At 31.0% G+C, this 11683-nt stretch overlaps 2 protein-coding genes across 3 annotated transcripts; one reads left to right on the forward strand and one right to left on the reverse strand.

Annotated features, from left to right (window-relative positions):
* Positions 1–640: 640 nt before the first annotated feature.
* LOC116765873 (IST1 homolog) lies at positions 641–3526 on the forward strand. 2 transcript variants are annotated; one of them, XM_032655500.2, is made up of 8 exons: positions 641–721; positions 813–1046; positions 1162–1324; positions 1452–1671; positions 1818–1951; positions 2168–2290; positions 2477–2527; positions 2844–3526. In XM_032655500.2, exons 2-8 carry the CDS (start codon positions 865–867, stop codon positions 3063–3065), a joined length of 1095 nt encoding a protein of 364 aa, XP_032511391.1. In that variant the 5' UTR covers positions 641–721; positions 813–864; the 3' UTR covers positions 3066–3526. The 2 variants fall into 2 exon arrangements, with proteins under 2 accessions (XP_032511391.1, XP_032511390.1); XM_032655499.2 differs by lacking the exon at positions 641–721 and having other exon boundaries at positions 744–1046.
* Positions 3401–11683, reverse strand: LOC116765659 (phospholipase A-2-activating protein). Its single transcript, XM_032655223.2, has 16 exons — positions 11484–11683; positions 11171–11404; positions 10336–10526; positions 9700–9841; positions 9120–9271; positions 8654–8795; positions 8106–8286; positions 7754–7863; positions 6983–7072; positions 6068–6247; positions 5225–5348; positions 5084–5144; positions 4846–4971; positions 4164–4309; positions 3900–4024; positions 3401–3817 (listed from the first exon to the last, which is right to left on the reverse strand). The coding sequence occupies exons 1-16, from the start codon at positions 11618–11620 to the stop codon at positions 3643–3645; spliced, it is 2316 nt and encodes a 771-aa protein (XP_032511114.2). The 5' UTR covers positions 11621–11683; the 3' UTR covers positions 3401–3642.

Here is an 11683-nt window from a genome sequence, read left to right on the forward strand (position 1 = left end):
AAAATTGAAACTGGTGTAAATAATTAAGTTCATAAAAAAATCTTAAATTGATAGAAAAGATAAGATAGACAGAGTGTTAAAATGTGAAAATTTGGGGATTGACTTTTATATCAAAGAATAAACCTTACTGACTTGGCCAATTTTAAATTGAGGCTTTCATGTAATAACCAACCAAAAACATTTACTATTTTTCATTCAACGTCCACATGTGCATTCTAATTAAAATTATTTTTCTACAATAGATATAGATAATAGTAATTAAAAAATTTGCTTACTCGATCCGGATTCCATTCTAAAACCTTCAGAATATGGGTTTATCAAGCATTATCCCATAAAATCTACGCGATCTTCATTGCGGAGATGACGTAGACATTAATTCGTCATTAACGGTAACAAATGCTTATAATTTTTTTGAAATTTTACAATAAAATTGGATATTAATACAAGGTTATTGATGGAAGATGTTATTGTTTATTAAAGCTTAATAGTCCGAATTAATACAAGAGTATTGCTATCGTTAATTCCGCATATACTAAATTGTCATAAACTAAAGAATTTATATTATTTTTTAACAGTATTCCCAGATAAATGTTATCATTAAAAGTATCATTCTGCTTACATTCTGTTAACCAAAAACCTAGAATTCGCAGCTTTAAAACAAACAATTATTTTAATACAATTAACACCTGACATTTATCAATCCGGGTGACAGATACTCAACGTAAGTAAAATAATAAATAAAAATCTTTACTCTGTATTCCGAGAAGTGATTCATACTACTTAACTATACAAACAATCTCATTAAATTCCAGTCTTACTCATAGGATTCACATAAATATATCTAAAGAGATTACAAATTATAAAATGTTTTCAACAAATCCAAATTATACCAAACTTAAAACTCATCTAAGATTGGCTATAAATCGCCTGAAGTTGTTAGAGAAGAAGAAAACAGAACTAGCACAAAAGGCTCGTAAGGAAATTGCGGAATATATAGCTGCTGGTAAAAGTGAACGTGCCAAGATTCGTGTTGAACATATAATCAGGTATGACACAATATTATTCAATTAAAGTAAACTCTTTATTATGTACGTATTACATTACTTAAGTCTGTCATGTTATTGTTTCATCATTTCAATAATTTTTTAAATTATATCACAGAGAAGATTACATGGTAGAAGCTATGGAAATAGTCGAAATGTATTGTGACCTGATTCTGGCCAGATTTGGTCTGGTTACTCAGATGAAAGAACTTGATGATGGTTTGAGTGAAGCTATATCCACCCTCATATGGGTTGCACCAAGGATGCACACTGATGTCCAGGTACTGTTAATTTTAAATGAAATTTAATTTAATTAAAAAAACCTTTGTTCTCAAACAATCAATCATTTTTTTATCATCCTTTGTCATGACTATTTACCAGATATTAATTATGTAATTTTGTTTCTAGGAACTAAAGGTTATATCAGATTTGTTGACAGCAAAATATGGTAAAATTTATGCAGATGCGTGTAGGGGTGAAAATGTGAATACCATTAGTGATAAGTTGAAGCACAAGATGTCTGTGCAAAGTCCACCAAAAATATTGGTAGAAAAGTATTTAATTGAAATAGCAAAGAACTACAATGTTGAGTATACACCAGATGAACAAGTCATGAGAGAGGAAGAAGGTTCTATTATATTAATTATAATATAGCATATTATAAGATACAACACAGAGTTACAGTTTAATGTAACCTCATGTATTAGAATTAACATTTTTTTTTATATTACAGGAAATGAAATTTGTAATTTTAAAGGTTATTTGTATTAATAGGTCGTGATGCAATGCTCATAGATATCAATAGTCCACCAAACCCACCGGGATTCATTGGATATCCGCAACAACCACCAATGCCGCAAATGCCATCCCTACCACCGCCCACTGTGACACCATTTAATTATCCATCAGTAAGTAGTAAAAAATATCAGTAATTATCTCATTAACTGACCATATTGATATTTTTTAATTGAAAGGTTAGTTGACTGTGTAATTTTCTTAGACAAAATTGTTTTTAATTATTTTAAATATACATTTTGATTACTAAAAAATATAAAGGTAGGATTTATTTAGCGTTGTACAGTGTCATTGATTAAATGGCAGGAATAATGTTTCGCGTTTTATAGGTACCGTCAGGGGGTAAGGTAGGAGGGTTCATAGCAACTCCGAGTTATGGTGAACCGAGCAAAACAAATTACAACATTCCCCCAGGAGTAGATTCAAGAAGCTTAAATAATAGTTTCTTACAGGTACTTCATATTTTATACTTGTAAATAATTATATTGATAATTTTAGTTTATACTCTAGTTAAATAGATGTACCTTTTTAGTTATATAATTTCTAAATCAGCTAGACTTAGCACGCTTTAAATGTATGTTATGTAGTGTACTTGAAAATTTTGTAATGTAATTATGTATTGTAAACTATTCCCACAGGAGGAAATGCACAATCTGCCTCCCGCTTACGACAGCATTGCGCACGATATGGTAAATAGTATTTTATTTTATCACAATATTTATGTAAGACACTAAATACGGAAATGTTTTTAGGAAAGCCTTAGTTTGTATTTTTTTTTTGTCGTAGTAAAACCTTTTTATAGTCGTAGACTGTATTTATATACCTCTGGAACATGCCTGTTGTACACTTGTTAATGTTGTATGCTTTGTATTCGGTTTTATAGTATTGATATTGAATTATTCCTAACAAGTCCATGTGACTATCGTTGATAATTGTCAATTTTTTTTTTCAATAATCACTCATAATAAAACCAATATAAACTTATTTTACTTATAATTGTTTTAGCCGGCACACGTTCCAACACCGCAGCCACGTCGCGTACAACCAACCAATTATTTCCCCGAGCTTCCCGAGTTGCCGTCTGTACCATCAGATCTGATTCTACCGTCTGTGCCCCACAGCAACAACTCGAATACAACCAATCAAAACAACGATAGCTCTGCGCCGGACGAAATAGATTTCGAAGATCTGAACCGTAGGTTTGAAGAATTGAAAAAGAAAAAATAGTATCTATCAATCATGACCTAAAACTTTACCAGACACAACTTGATAAAAATTTTCACAAATTTTAATTACAAAACATTAAAAAAAAAATTATTAATGTTTTAGAACAATCACTATGCAATTTTATATTATTTTAAGATACATATATATAATCACATTTGACACTCATTGTTACAATCTCATTATATTCGGGGGTACTGTCATTAATTTACTTGAACCAATGTGTATCCTGGAGGTATTTGTTTGTTTGATATTAATTAATATGGAATGAGAAGACTATATAATAATATATAATCATGTACCATATAGAGTAAGTTTTGAGTTACAAATGAAAAATATTTTACAATTAAATAATGTATTTGCTATTGAAGCCAGATCACATTTCATGCTGAGTGAAATATGCTTTAAGATATATTATTTATAAAAATGAAAATTATTTTCTTTAAATAAATAATTAAAACATACTATTGTTGTATTTCTCCACAACAGAGAGATCTAACCTGCGATTCGTTCTAATTAATCAAAATTAAGAAATTATCCAAGGAACAGCCTTATTGCTTTAAGTTAAGGTTGGATTTACTCATAACAGTCTTAATATTTGTTGGGAACAAATTGATATTTTCTTGAAGTTGGGAATCTCTGTGGAACTGTCTCTTTTCAACCTGTTATGTAGATTATTGCTGGTTACAATCTTCGTCTGTATGATAAGTTTGTTTGGAGATTCCGCTAATAAAGTGCCTAATGCAACAAGACCTCTGAAATTAGAACAAACATTTGTAGAAATTGGTATTTACATAGATTGATACTTCAATTATTAATTTAAGTAAATATAATTACCTGAAGTAAGCCTCATTATCTGTTATTTTGTTGAGTAAATTAACAACAGAATCTGCTAGGTCTATATTATCTGGCTGCTGACAAAGAGCTACCGACAAGTTAAGGAGTAGTGACATAGCAGCTATCTGTAAAGAAAAATAATATCATATTTAGTAAGAAATACAGAATAGTGTTACTATATGAAATAAAACATTCCTGAAACAAGTAAATTACATAATTTGTTAGAGAGAAAAATTATTAGATATAAATATTATCTGGCAACACCTGGGCGTTGTTACTGATGTTTGTGAGCATGTTCATAGTTTCCAGAAGTCTTTCACGAGCTGACAGTACTAGCATCTCGCCGGACAGAGCACTGAACGCATTCACTAACACACGTATAGAGAGTAACTGGTTGGGTGACAGATTATCTGGAACATACATATTGACAAGTTAGTTGATAAATTATAGTACAGCCTTAATAACAATAGTTAGATATTACTTGAAGTACAACTTTTATTATCGTTCATATACCTACCAAGATTCTATCATAATAAGCTTATTTAAATTCCATAGGAAATACCATAAGTGGCAGTTCAACAGTCTCAAATAAAACATAACGGAGAATAAAATATAAAATTTTGTTAAGACCTATACAGTTTTGGAATGTAATTTTAATTCTGAATTTATAAGCATAAGTGTCACAGTATTTTTTTTTTAAGACTTATTCCACTAATATATGTATAACAGGAATATTTTATGGTTTATTGTCTATATTTTACATATTTAATGAGTTGCCACCATACAAAATAATATAACAAATAATATTTATCATTTCGATCATACCGATGTTTTTGAGATTATCACATTAATTTAGAATACTGGCAATATTCTGTACTTTTATAATTATTTTAATCTAAAGGTTATATATTATACATTATTTATCAAATGAGAAATTATCACATACCCGGACTTAACAATGTCAGCAGATATTTAACGAAGTTTGGCCCATATGTTGTGTCAAATATTTGAGTGTTGATATCTTTGTTTCTTACGGCCAATCTAGTGACGTCGAGTACAGGGAACAGAATTTCTGGAGGAAAAAAAGTCATAAAAAATTTTCATAGGAATTATATATACTTGATACTGTTAACTAGTAATTTAATTAAATTTTAATAATAATATTAAATAATGATCTAACATACCTTTGGGCCATTCTAGCATTTTCTTAAGCAGGGTTACGGTTTCCGGATTGAAAGTGCAGTCCTGAAAAAAATATTTTATAATAAGACTGACTGTATGAAAATTTCTTTCAAGAGCACTAACTTTTTACTCATTCATCTCACCATTTCTCCTAACTTCACAATATTTTCAATCTGTTCGTCTGTGAACGCGTTCAAACCGTCTCCCACTTTACTGTTGAACTCTTTCAGTTTGTCATGTATAGCCTTAAGATTTGCCGCATCAAACCTATAAAAATATTAAGTATTTAGCTGATAGGAATATTTTTTTTGTAATAAATTAATATAATTAAAAGGAAGTGATGATAACAATAATTACATTGAATGAGTAAACTCAGAGGAAGATTTAAAACAGGCGCTAGTGTTAATTTTGAAGAATTTTTGTCATGAAAGACTACATAATTGTTCTTGTAATAAGGTTTTTAATACAAGCAACATTAAGGTAATGCCTAAATCAAATTTTAGTTAGAAATTATAGAATTAAAAATTGTACATTAATAATTTTGTATATATATTTAATTTCAACCCGGTTGGAGTTGCCATAAATTATGATTTCTTTAAAAAAATCATGATTATCCTATATTTTTTTTAATTTATTTATGATTTAAAGCCTGATTATTTATCATCGTAATATAAATAAGCTAAGCGAAAACTTTTTTCGAAGAAAAAAGAATTGTTCGAACCGATTAACAAAAACCAAAGTTAATACGGAGAGGATTACTCAAGCACAAAGGCTTTTTTTTGCTATACTGTATTAAAAGCATTTATTGACTTAAAATAAACATTACACACGCTACCGTGACTTTTTCTGTGTGTGTATGTGAGTTTTATCACTGAATGTCAAACATAATGAGATTTATTATACTATTGAAGTTAAAATAGCCTATTCATGACGGTCAGTGTGTAGTATTATTTAATTCACCAGAGCGAGGGTGTTAAATACTAAACCTGATGTATGCATCATGAGGTATGAGGGGTTTCTCATTGCTGGAGGTTGTGTAGGCGCCTTCGCCAGTGAAGGGGTCTTTGAGGGGCCCCGAGGAAACAGTGGGGAGCCCCCCGGTAGGGCCCGCCGGGGAAGCTGAACTCGGCACGTAACGAGACTCTCCTGTAAACGGATCCGCGTACCTGACGATTAAAGTTTAATATATTTAAATGTTAATAAATCTTACTAATAAACGTCGTGATGTATGGAAATTTGTTTCATCCAAAAATATTACGTATCTGAATGAAGCTGCTAAGTGTTACAGCTCAGATGTTAGAATAACATGTCGACCTAATTTATCACGAAATTCCATGTAGTTTCTGATAATCGATGCTCTACAGATGTTTTGTTTGAAGTCACGTGACACACACTATAGATGTCGCTGCTAGTTATCACGACTTTGGTCTCAAAACACTTCAGAACATCAAAGTACAACTTGACAAAAACTAACAAAACCATGTTTTTCAGATGAAAATCGCTCATATAACTTTTTACATCACGTTTCTATCACCTAACAGCGACCGTGGTCACGGGCAGACATTATGTAAAATAAATAATAATATTAAGCGTGACTTAATTTCGAATAAAAAATATTTTTATATAATTTTTACAAGCGAAAATCTGTTGCAATAAAGTAATAAAAGATGAAACAAAAAAATTATAAGAAGTTTTTATATTTATTTGTTTCCATATCAACTGTTGTCTTTAGTACTAGTAAATAGTGCGTTGAGTCACGGTACGAAACACATTTCCTCTCGCTCTATAGCCCCTCCCCCACCCACCAAGGAGCGTTAAACGTTCAACGCAACCTTGTTAGAACTCGCATAATAAGTTTCACTTCAAAAACATATCGTACCATTTTTATATAGGTCACTCACCCGTTACTAGAAGCTGGGACGGAGTCTAGCTTAGCATTCGTTATTATAAAGTTAGCGACTTGTTCTAGATATACTTGTGGCAGCTCATGTCTGTAAAGAAAAACGATTTCTATTAGTTTTTATATTGATATTAAGAAGGTGATTGATTTAAATAAAATTAGTTATTTATATGTACTTATATTTAAAGAATTATATTTTTTTTAAATTTATAAATGAGACGGTGTTTGTACAACTTTAGGTCAACCAATCAAACAATTAAAAAAAATTACATTCATGTTGTTAAATTTACAAGCAGCGTGTTTAAGATATAAGCAAAGAGATAAACATTATCTAATACTTAGAAAATGCCCGCACTTAGGAAAAATCTATACTAGTTAACTATATATTAGTTACTGAACAGAAAAATAAATTACAAGATACCTTTTTAAGAAAATATATACATAGATATAGTATTTAGACTAATGAGATCTAAGATTTTCGCGAGTATTCATTTAAATGAAACTAGTGTTATTCGGATTTACTACGCGGATTTTATTATTTAAAAAACTACAGACACCTCGTCTGCCCGTGATCACGGTTGCTGCAAAGTAACCGAAACGTCGGGATTATGTAGTTTTTTAAATAATAAAATCCGCGTAGTAAATCCGAATAACACTAGTTTCATTTAGTATTTAGACTACTGAAAAATGTTCCTCAGAACACTATTTATATATATCAGTAAACATTAAAAGTATATATTTTTTTAATTTTTAATATCTTATGTAGGTTTACTTGTGTATGAACGCCTGTGCCGCGACCCACGGGTCCTCCGTCTTGTTGAAGGGCAGCTTGATGGGCGGAGCACCGTCCTTGATGTCAACGCTGAACACGAAGTCATACTCCTGAATGATAGGATAAATAAACCTCTCTTATATAGTCAAATTTTATATTACAAAACTGAGAGATAATTACAGTTATAAATAGCATCGCCACAAAAAATTCGTAGTTATTCTTAGCTCCTTAATAACCGGTCCCTGAAAAAGCTTTAATCTAACATTACCTGGGTTCAATTAATAATACATATGATTGTTACAAAAAAATACAATATAGTGCTCCTTTAAATATCTTAATAGCTTAAACCCACCTGTCCTTGGTACATGGTTTTCCCTTGTGTGGGGGGCGTGGATCCCATGACGTCACCAAGCTCCTCCCACGTTCCCCCCGCAGCGCGCCACGCGTAACATTTCACTGAGGCCCCTCTCCGCACCAACTTCGTCTGACCATCCGTGCGGCCAGGCTCCAGTAAAACTTCCGGTCCGGGAAGTCTAATATAAAACATTAATTAATTAGGACTTCCGGTCTGGCAAATCTAATATAAAACATTAATTTTCAATTAAAAATGTCGAGGCTCCCAATATCAGTTATCCAGGGGGCCTAGAACAGTCTTACATAATTGTTAAGAATTTATGCGATTTTTAAATTAATATGTTAAAAAAATATATGAATGTTTATCATCAAAGAATTATATTTTTTTGGACTATTTATACGTATTTAATTGGATACTGTGATCAAGTTTATTCTGTCTTCATTATTTTTGTGGGTATTAAGACCTTTGTCCTAAATCTTACCTATAAACATAATTAATAAATATACATATATATAATTGTGTGTTGATTCAAAATATCAACGTACTCTGAGAGTTTAAAACCTCCTATTTCTTGTTGTGACGCTTCAATCATTTTCTTACAATCTTCCTCATAGTTTTTCAGTGTTGTCTCGTCAGCGAATCTTACTGGATCCTTTGTAAACACTCTGATGATGCCATCACTAGAGCCTGAAAATGTTAAGTGTTTTTAAATAAAATAGTTATATTAATATCACAAAGGTAGTAGAATTGATTCACATCTCCATACATTTGCTTTAGACATCGAATCCCGGCTTATCAAATGTGTTAGACTAATGTTTTATATGAGCTTTGAGAATTTACATTATAAGTGCTCCTGATATTACTTTTATAAATAAAGGGTTTATACATCACGGGAAGTTTTTTATTAAATATTAATTCCCTTACAAATATCAAAATAAGAACAGTAAGGAACAAAGACAGCCTCATATATATATATAGATTTAAAATATTATTAATATATCAGTAATATACCAGTGACAACATCTCCGTTATTAAGGCAGGCTATACTCCAGACAGAGTGTGCGGGCAGCCTTAGTGCAATACTCTCAGTACCGCTCCAAAGACGCAATGCGCCATCTTCTCCACAACTAGCAAACATACCGCTTTCAGGATTGCTGCTTATACTGAAAAGCATAAAAATTAAAAATATAAAATAATATACGTAAAAAACTATTACTTAATTATTTATTAATATGTTATAAAATATGACTTCTTTTGCTTCTAGTATATGTATAATTGTACATAATTTATAAGTTTAATATGCAGGCAAAGCCACAAGCAATTGCTTGTTACGTAATAACTATTAATATAATGACAATTAAGTCTGTGCTTCTTCGGGAAGGCTTCCCAAACTGTATTATATAAAAAGTGTCATTTATTTTCAAAGTTTTCTCAACACCTAAAACTATTCTAAGATTGAAATTTGTACTAACTATTTTATTTAAAATCTGTAACTCTTTATAATTTGTACATTTTTTAATTATATCTCAAGGTTCCTTCACTTGAGATTTAATTCAAATAATATGTAAATAGCATCATAGTTGAAACTCACCCATAAACATAATTAGAATGTCCGTAATATGTGTTGATGCAATCTCCTTTGTTGGACCACAACTTGATGGATGCATCATTGGAACAACTTAGGAAACTTTCTGAACTTGCTACTGTCAAGCCTCTCACACAGTCCGTATGACCTAGATCAATAGAAATGGAAAACATATTTATCAACAAGCAATATTCAATTAGAAATTTCTTATAAAATATAATTTAGAAGTTATATTGGACAAAAAATACAAACAAATACTATATTTTTTCAAACTAATCTAACAATAATGAGATTTAAGACTTTTGTGAGGATTAATTTAAATAAAAATAAAATATTTCAGGATTACTAAGCGCTATTTTACTATGTTAAATGCGTTTACTGTGTCTCAAGGTCCTGTGGTGTGTGTAGTCATCAAGACATAGAGCGGTATGCCAGAAAATTAAGAAATTGTTGGCAGAGATGAAAAATAACAAGACCAACTGACAGATATTCTCATCTTGTCTGTCCGTGAATGGTCACATGAATGATCCATAAGGAAGCTATGAAGTAACCGAAACGTCAGGAGTATGTAGTTTAAGAAGAATAAAATAACATTTGGTAATCCAAAAATATTAGTTTTATTTAAATGTAACATTTCCTTACCAGAAAGTGTATTGATCAAAGCTCCATCTTTCCTCCACAGTTTGATAGTTTTATCAGCCGAGGCAGTGGCATACACTCCATTACTCAATTCTATAACACACCACACAGCAGCTTGGTGACCTTTGAGTAGGACTGGCGACATTTGTGGGGAGTTGATATTCCATATCCTGGATGTGTTGTCCCAACTTGCACTGGAAAAATATTGATATGAAAATCAAAGTATATTTAGAAGACTAGAATTTTTTTTATACATTAATTATAAGATATTTCTTATTCAATACATTATTATACAGTTACTACAGCCATGGCAAATAAAAGGCAGTAATTTTCACATATACACTTATTATGAATGAATGATTACATTCTTACAAAATGTTATGTACCCTTACATAAACATGTATTGGGATAAGGATGGATCAAAATCTGGTTTGTAGAATTTTTTAAGAAACACAAAAGCAAATTTACAATTTAATACCCAAATACAGAAGGGATATTGGGTTTCAGGGGAAAGTAGTAGACCCACCAAAAAATTACAGTACATGTAATTGGTTTTATTTTTTGTTAAAACCCTAAACAGTAAATACTAAAATTTCCTTTTATGAAAGCATAATATATAGGAAAATCAAATATTGGGTTTTAGATAAATGTAAGGCTGGGAAAAATTGATTTGACTCAAGTGAAGAACCAAATTTTTTTGTCTTTTTTCTCAATGATAATGTTGGCATTACTAGGAAAAAATTAAGTATCACAATGTTCACCTGGGCCTCCTCTACCCCCCAAATCTGAAAAGACCTATAATAAATGTAGGTTTTTAAAAGCAATCTCAAATACCAACCTCAAAAGTATTCCTGAATCATTTCCTGGAGCAACACTACACACTGCATTATTATGACCTTTCAAATGTATCTGAATTGCACCATCCTGAAGATTATATCCTAGTATAGTATTATCATTGCTTCCAGTAACAACCAGTCCTTCAGGAAATGCTTCGCAAGGTGGAAGCCAGCAAACACAAGAAACGAAGTTATCGTGACCTTTATAGGTCACTACGTTTACGAAATCTTTAGTCCTTAAAAAAACGAATAATAAATATTATTAATATAAAATAAAGTATAAAAAAAATTATATTAACACATTTTAATACCGACCCTTCCGGGTGCCATAATCTAGCAGTCCTATCTCGGGAAGCAGAAAGTATACAAGATTCTTTTGTTGTGGCTACACATCTAACGTCCATGGAATGGCCACACAAAACAGAACTTAGTTTATATTCAGGAATAGCCATTTTTAAATTCCTATATTCCAATTAGCTTCAATTCGAAACAATCACAACGGCGATTTGTCAAAT

The sequence above is a fragment of the Danaus plexippus genome, chromosome 11 (assembly GCF_018135715.1).
Source record: "Danaus plexippus chromosome 11, MEX_DaPlex, whole genome shotgun sequence".
NCBI classification, from domain to species: domain Eukaryota; kingdom Metazoa; phylum Arthropoda; class Insecta; order Lepidoptera; family Nymphalidae; genus Danaus; species Danaus plexippus.

Coding starts and splice junctions, on each gene's coding strand:
- LOC116765659 (XM_032655223.2), bottom strand. CDS start 11,620: ATGGCTATTCCTGAATATAAACTAAGTTCTGTTTTGTGTGGCCATTCC. Junction 5,349..6,067: donor CCTCATGATGCATACATCAG/GTTTAGTATTTA, acceptor ATATTTTTATAG/GTTTGATGCGGCAAATCTTA. Junction 4,310..4,845: donor GCTGACATTGTTAAGTCCGG/GTATGTGATAAT, acceptor TGTATGTTCCAG/ATAATCTGTCACCCAACCAG.
- LOC116765873 (XM_032655500.2), top strand. CDS start 865: ATGTTTTCAACAAATCCAAATTATACCAAACTTAAAACTCATCTAAGA. Junction 1,952..2,167: donor CACCATTTAATTATCCATCA/GTAAGTAGTAAA, acceptor CGCGTTTTATAG/GTACCGTCAGGGGGTAAGGT. Junction 2,528..2,843: donor ACAGCATTGCGCACGATATG/GTAAATAGTATT, acceptor TAATTGTTTTAG/CCGGCACACGTTCCAACACC.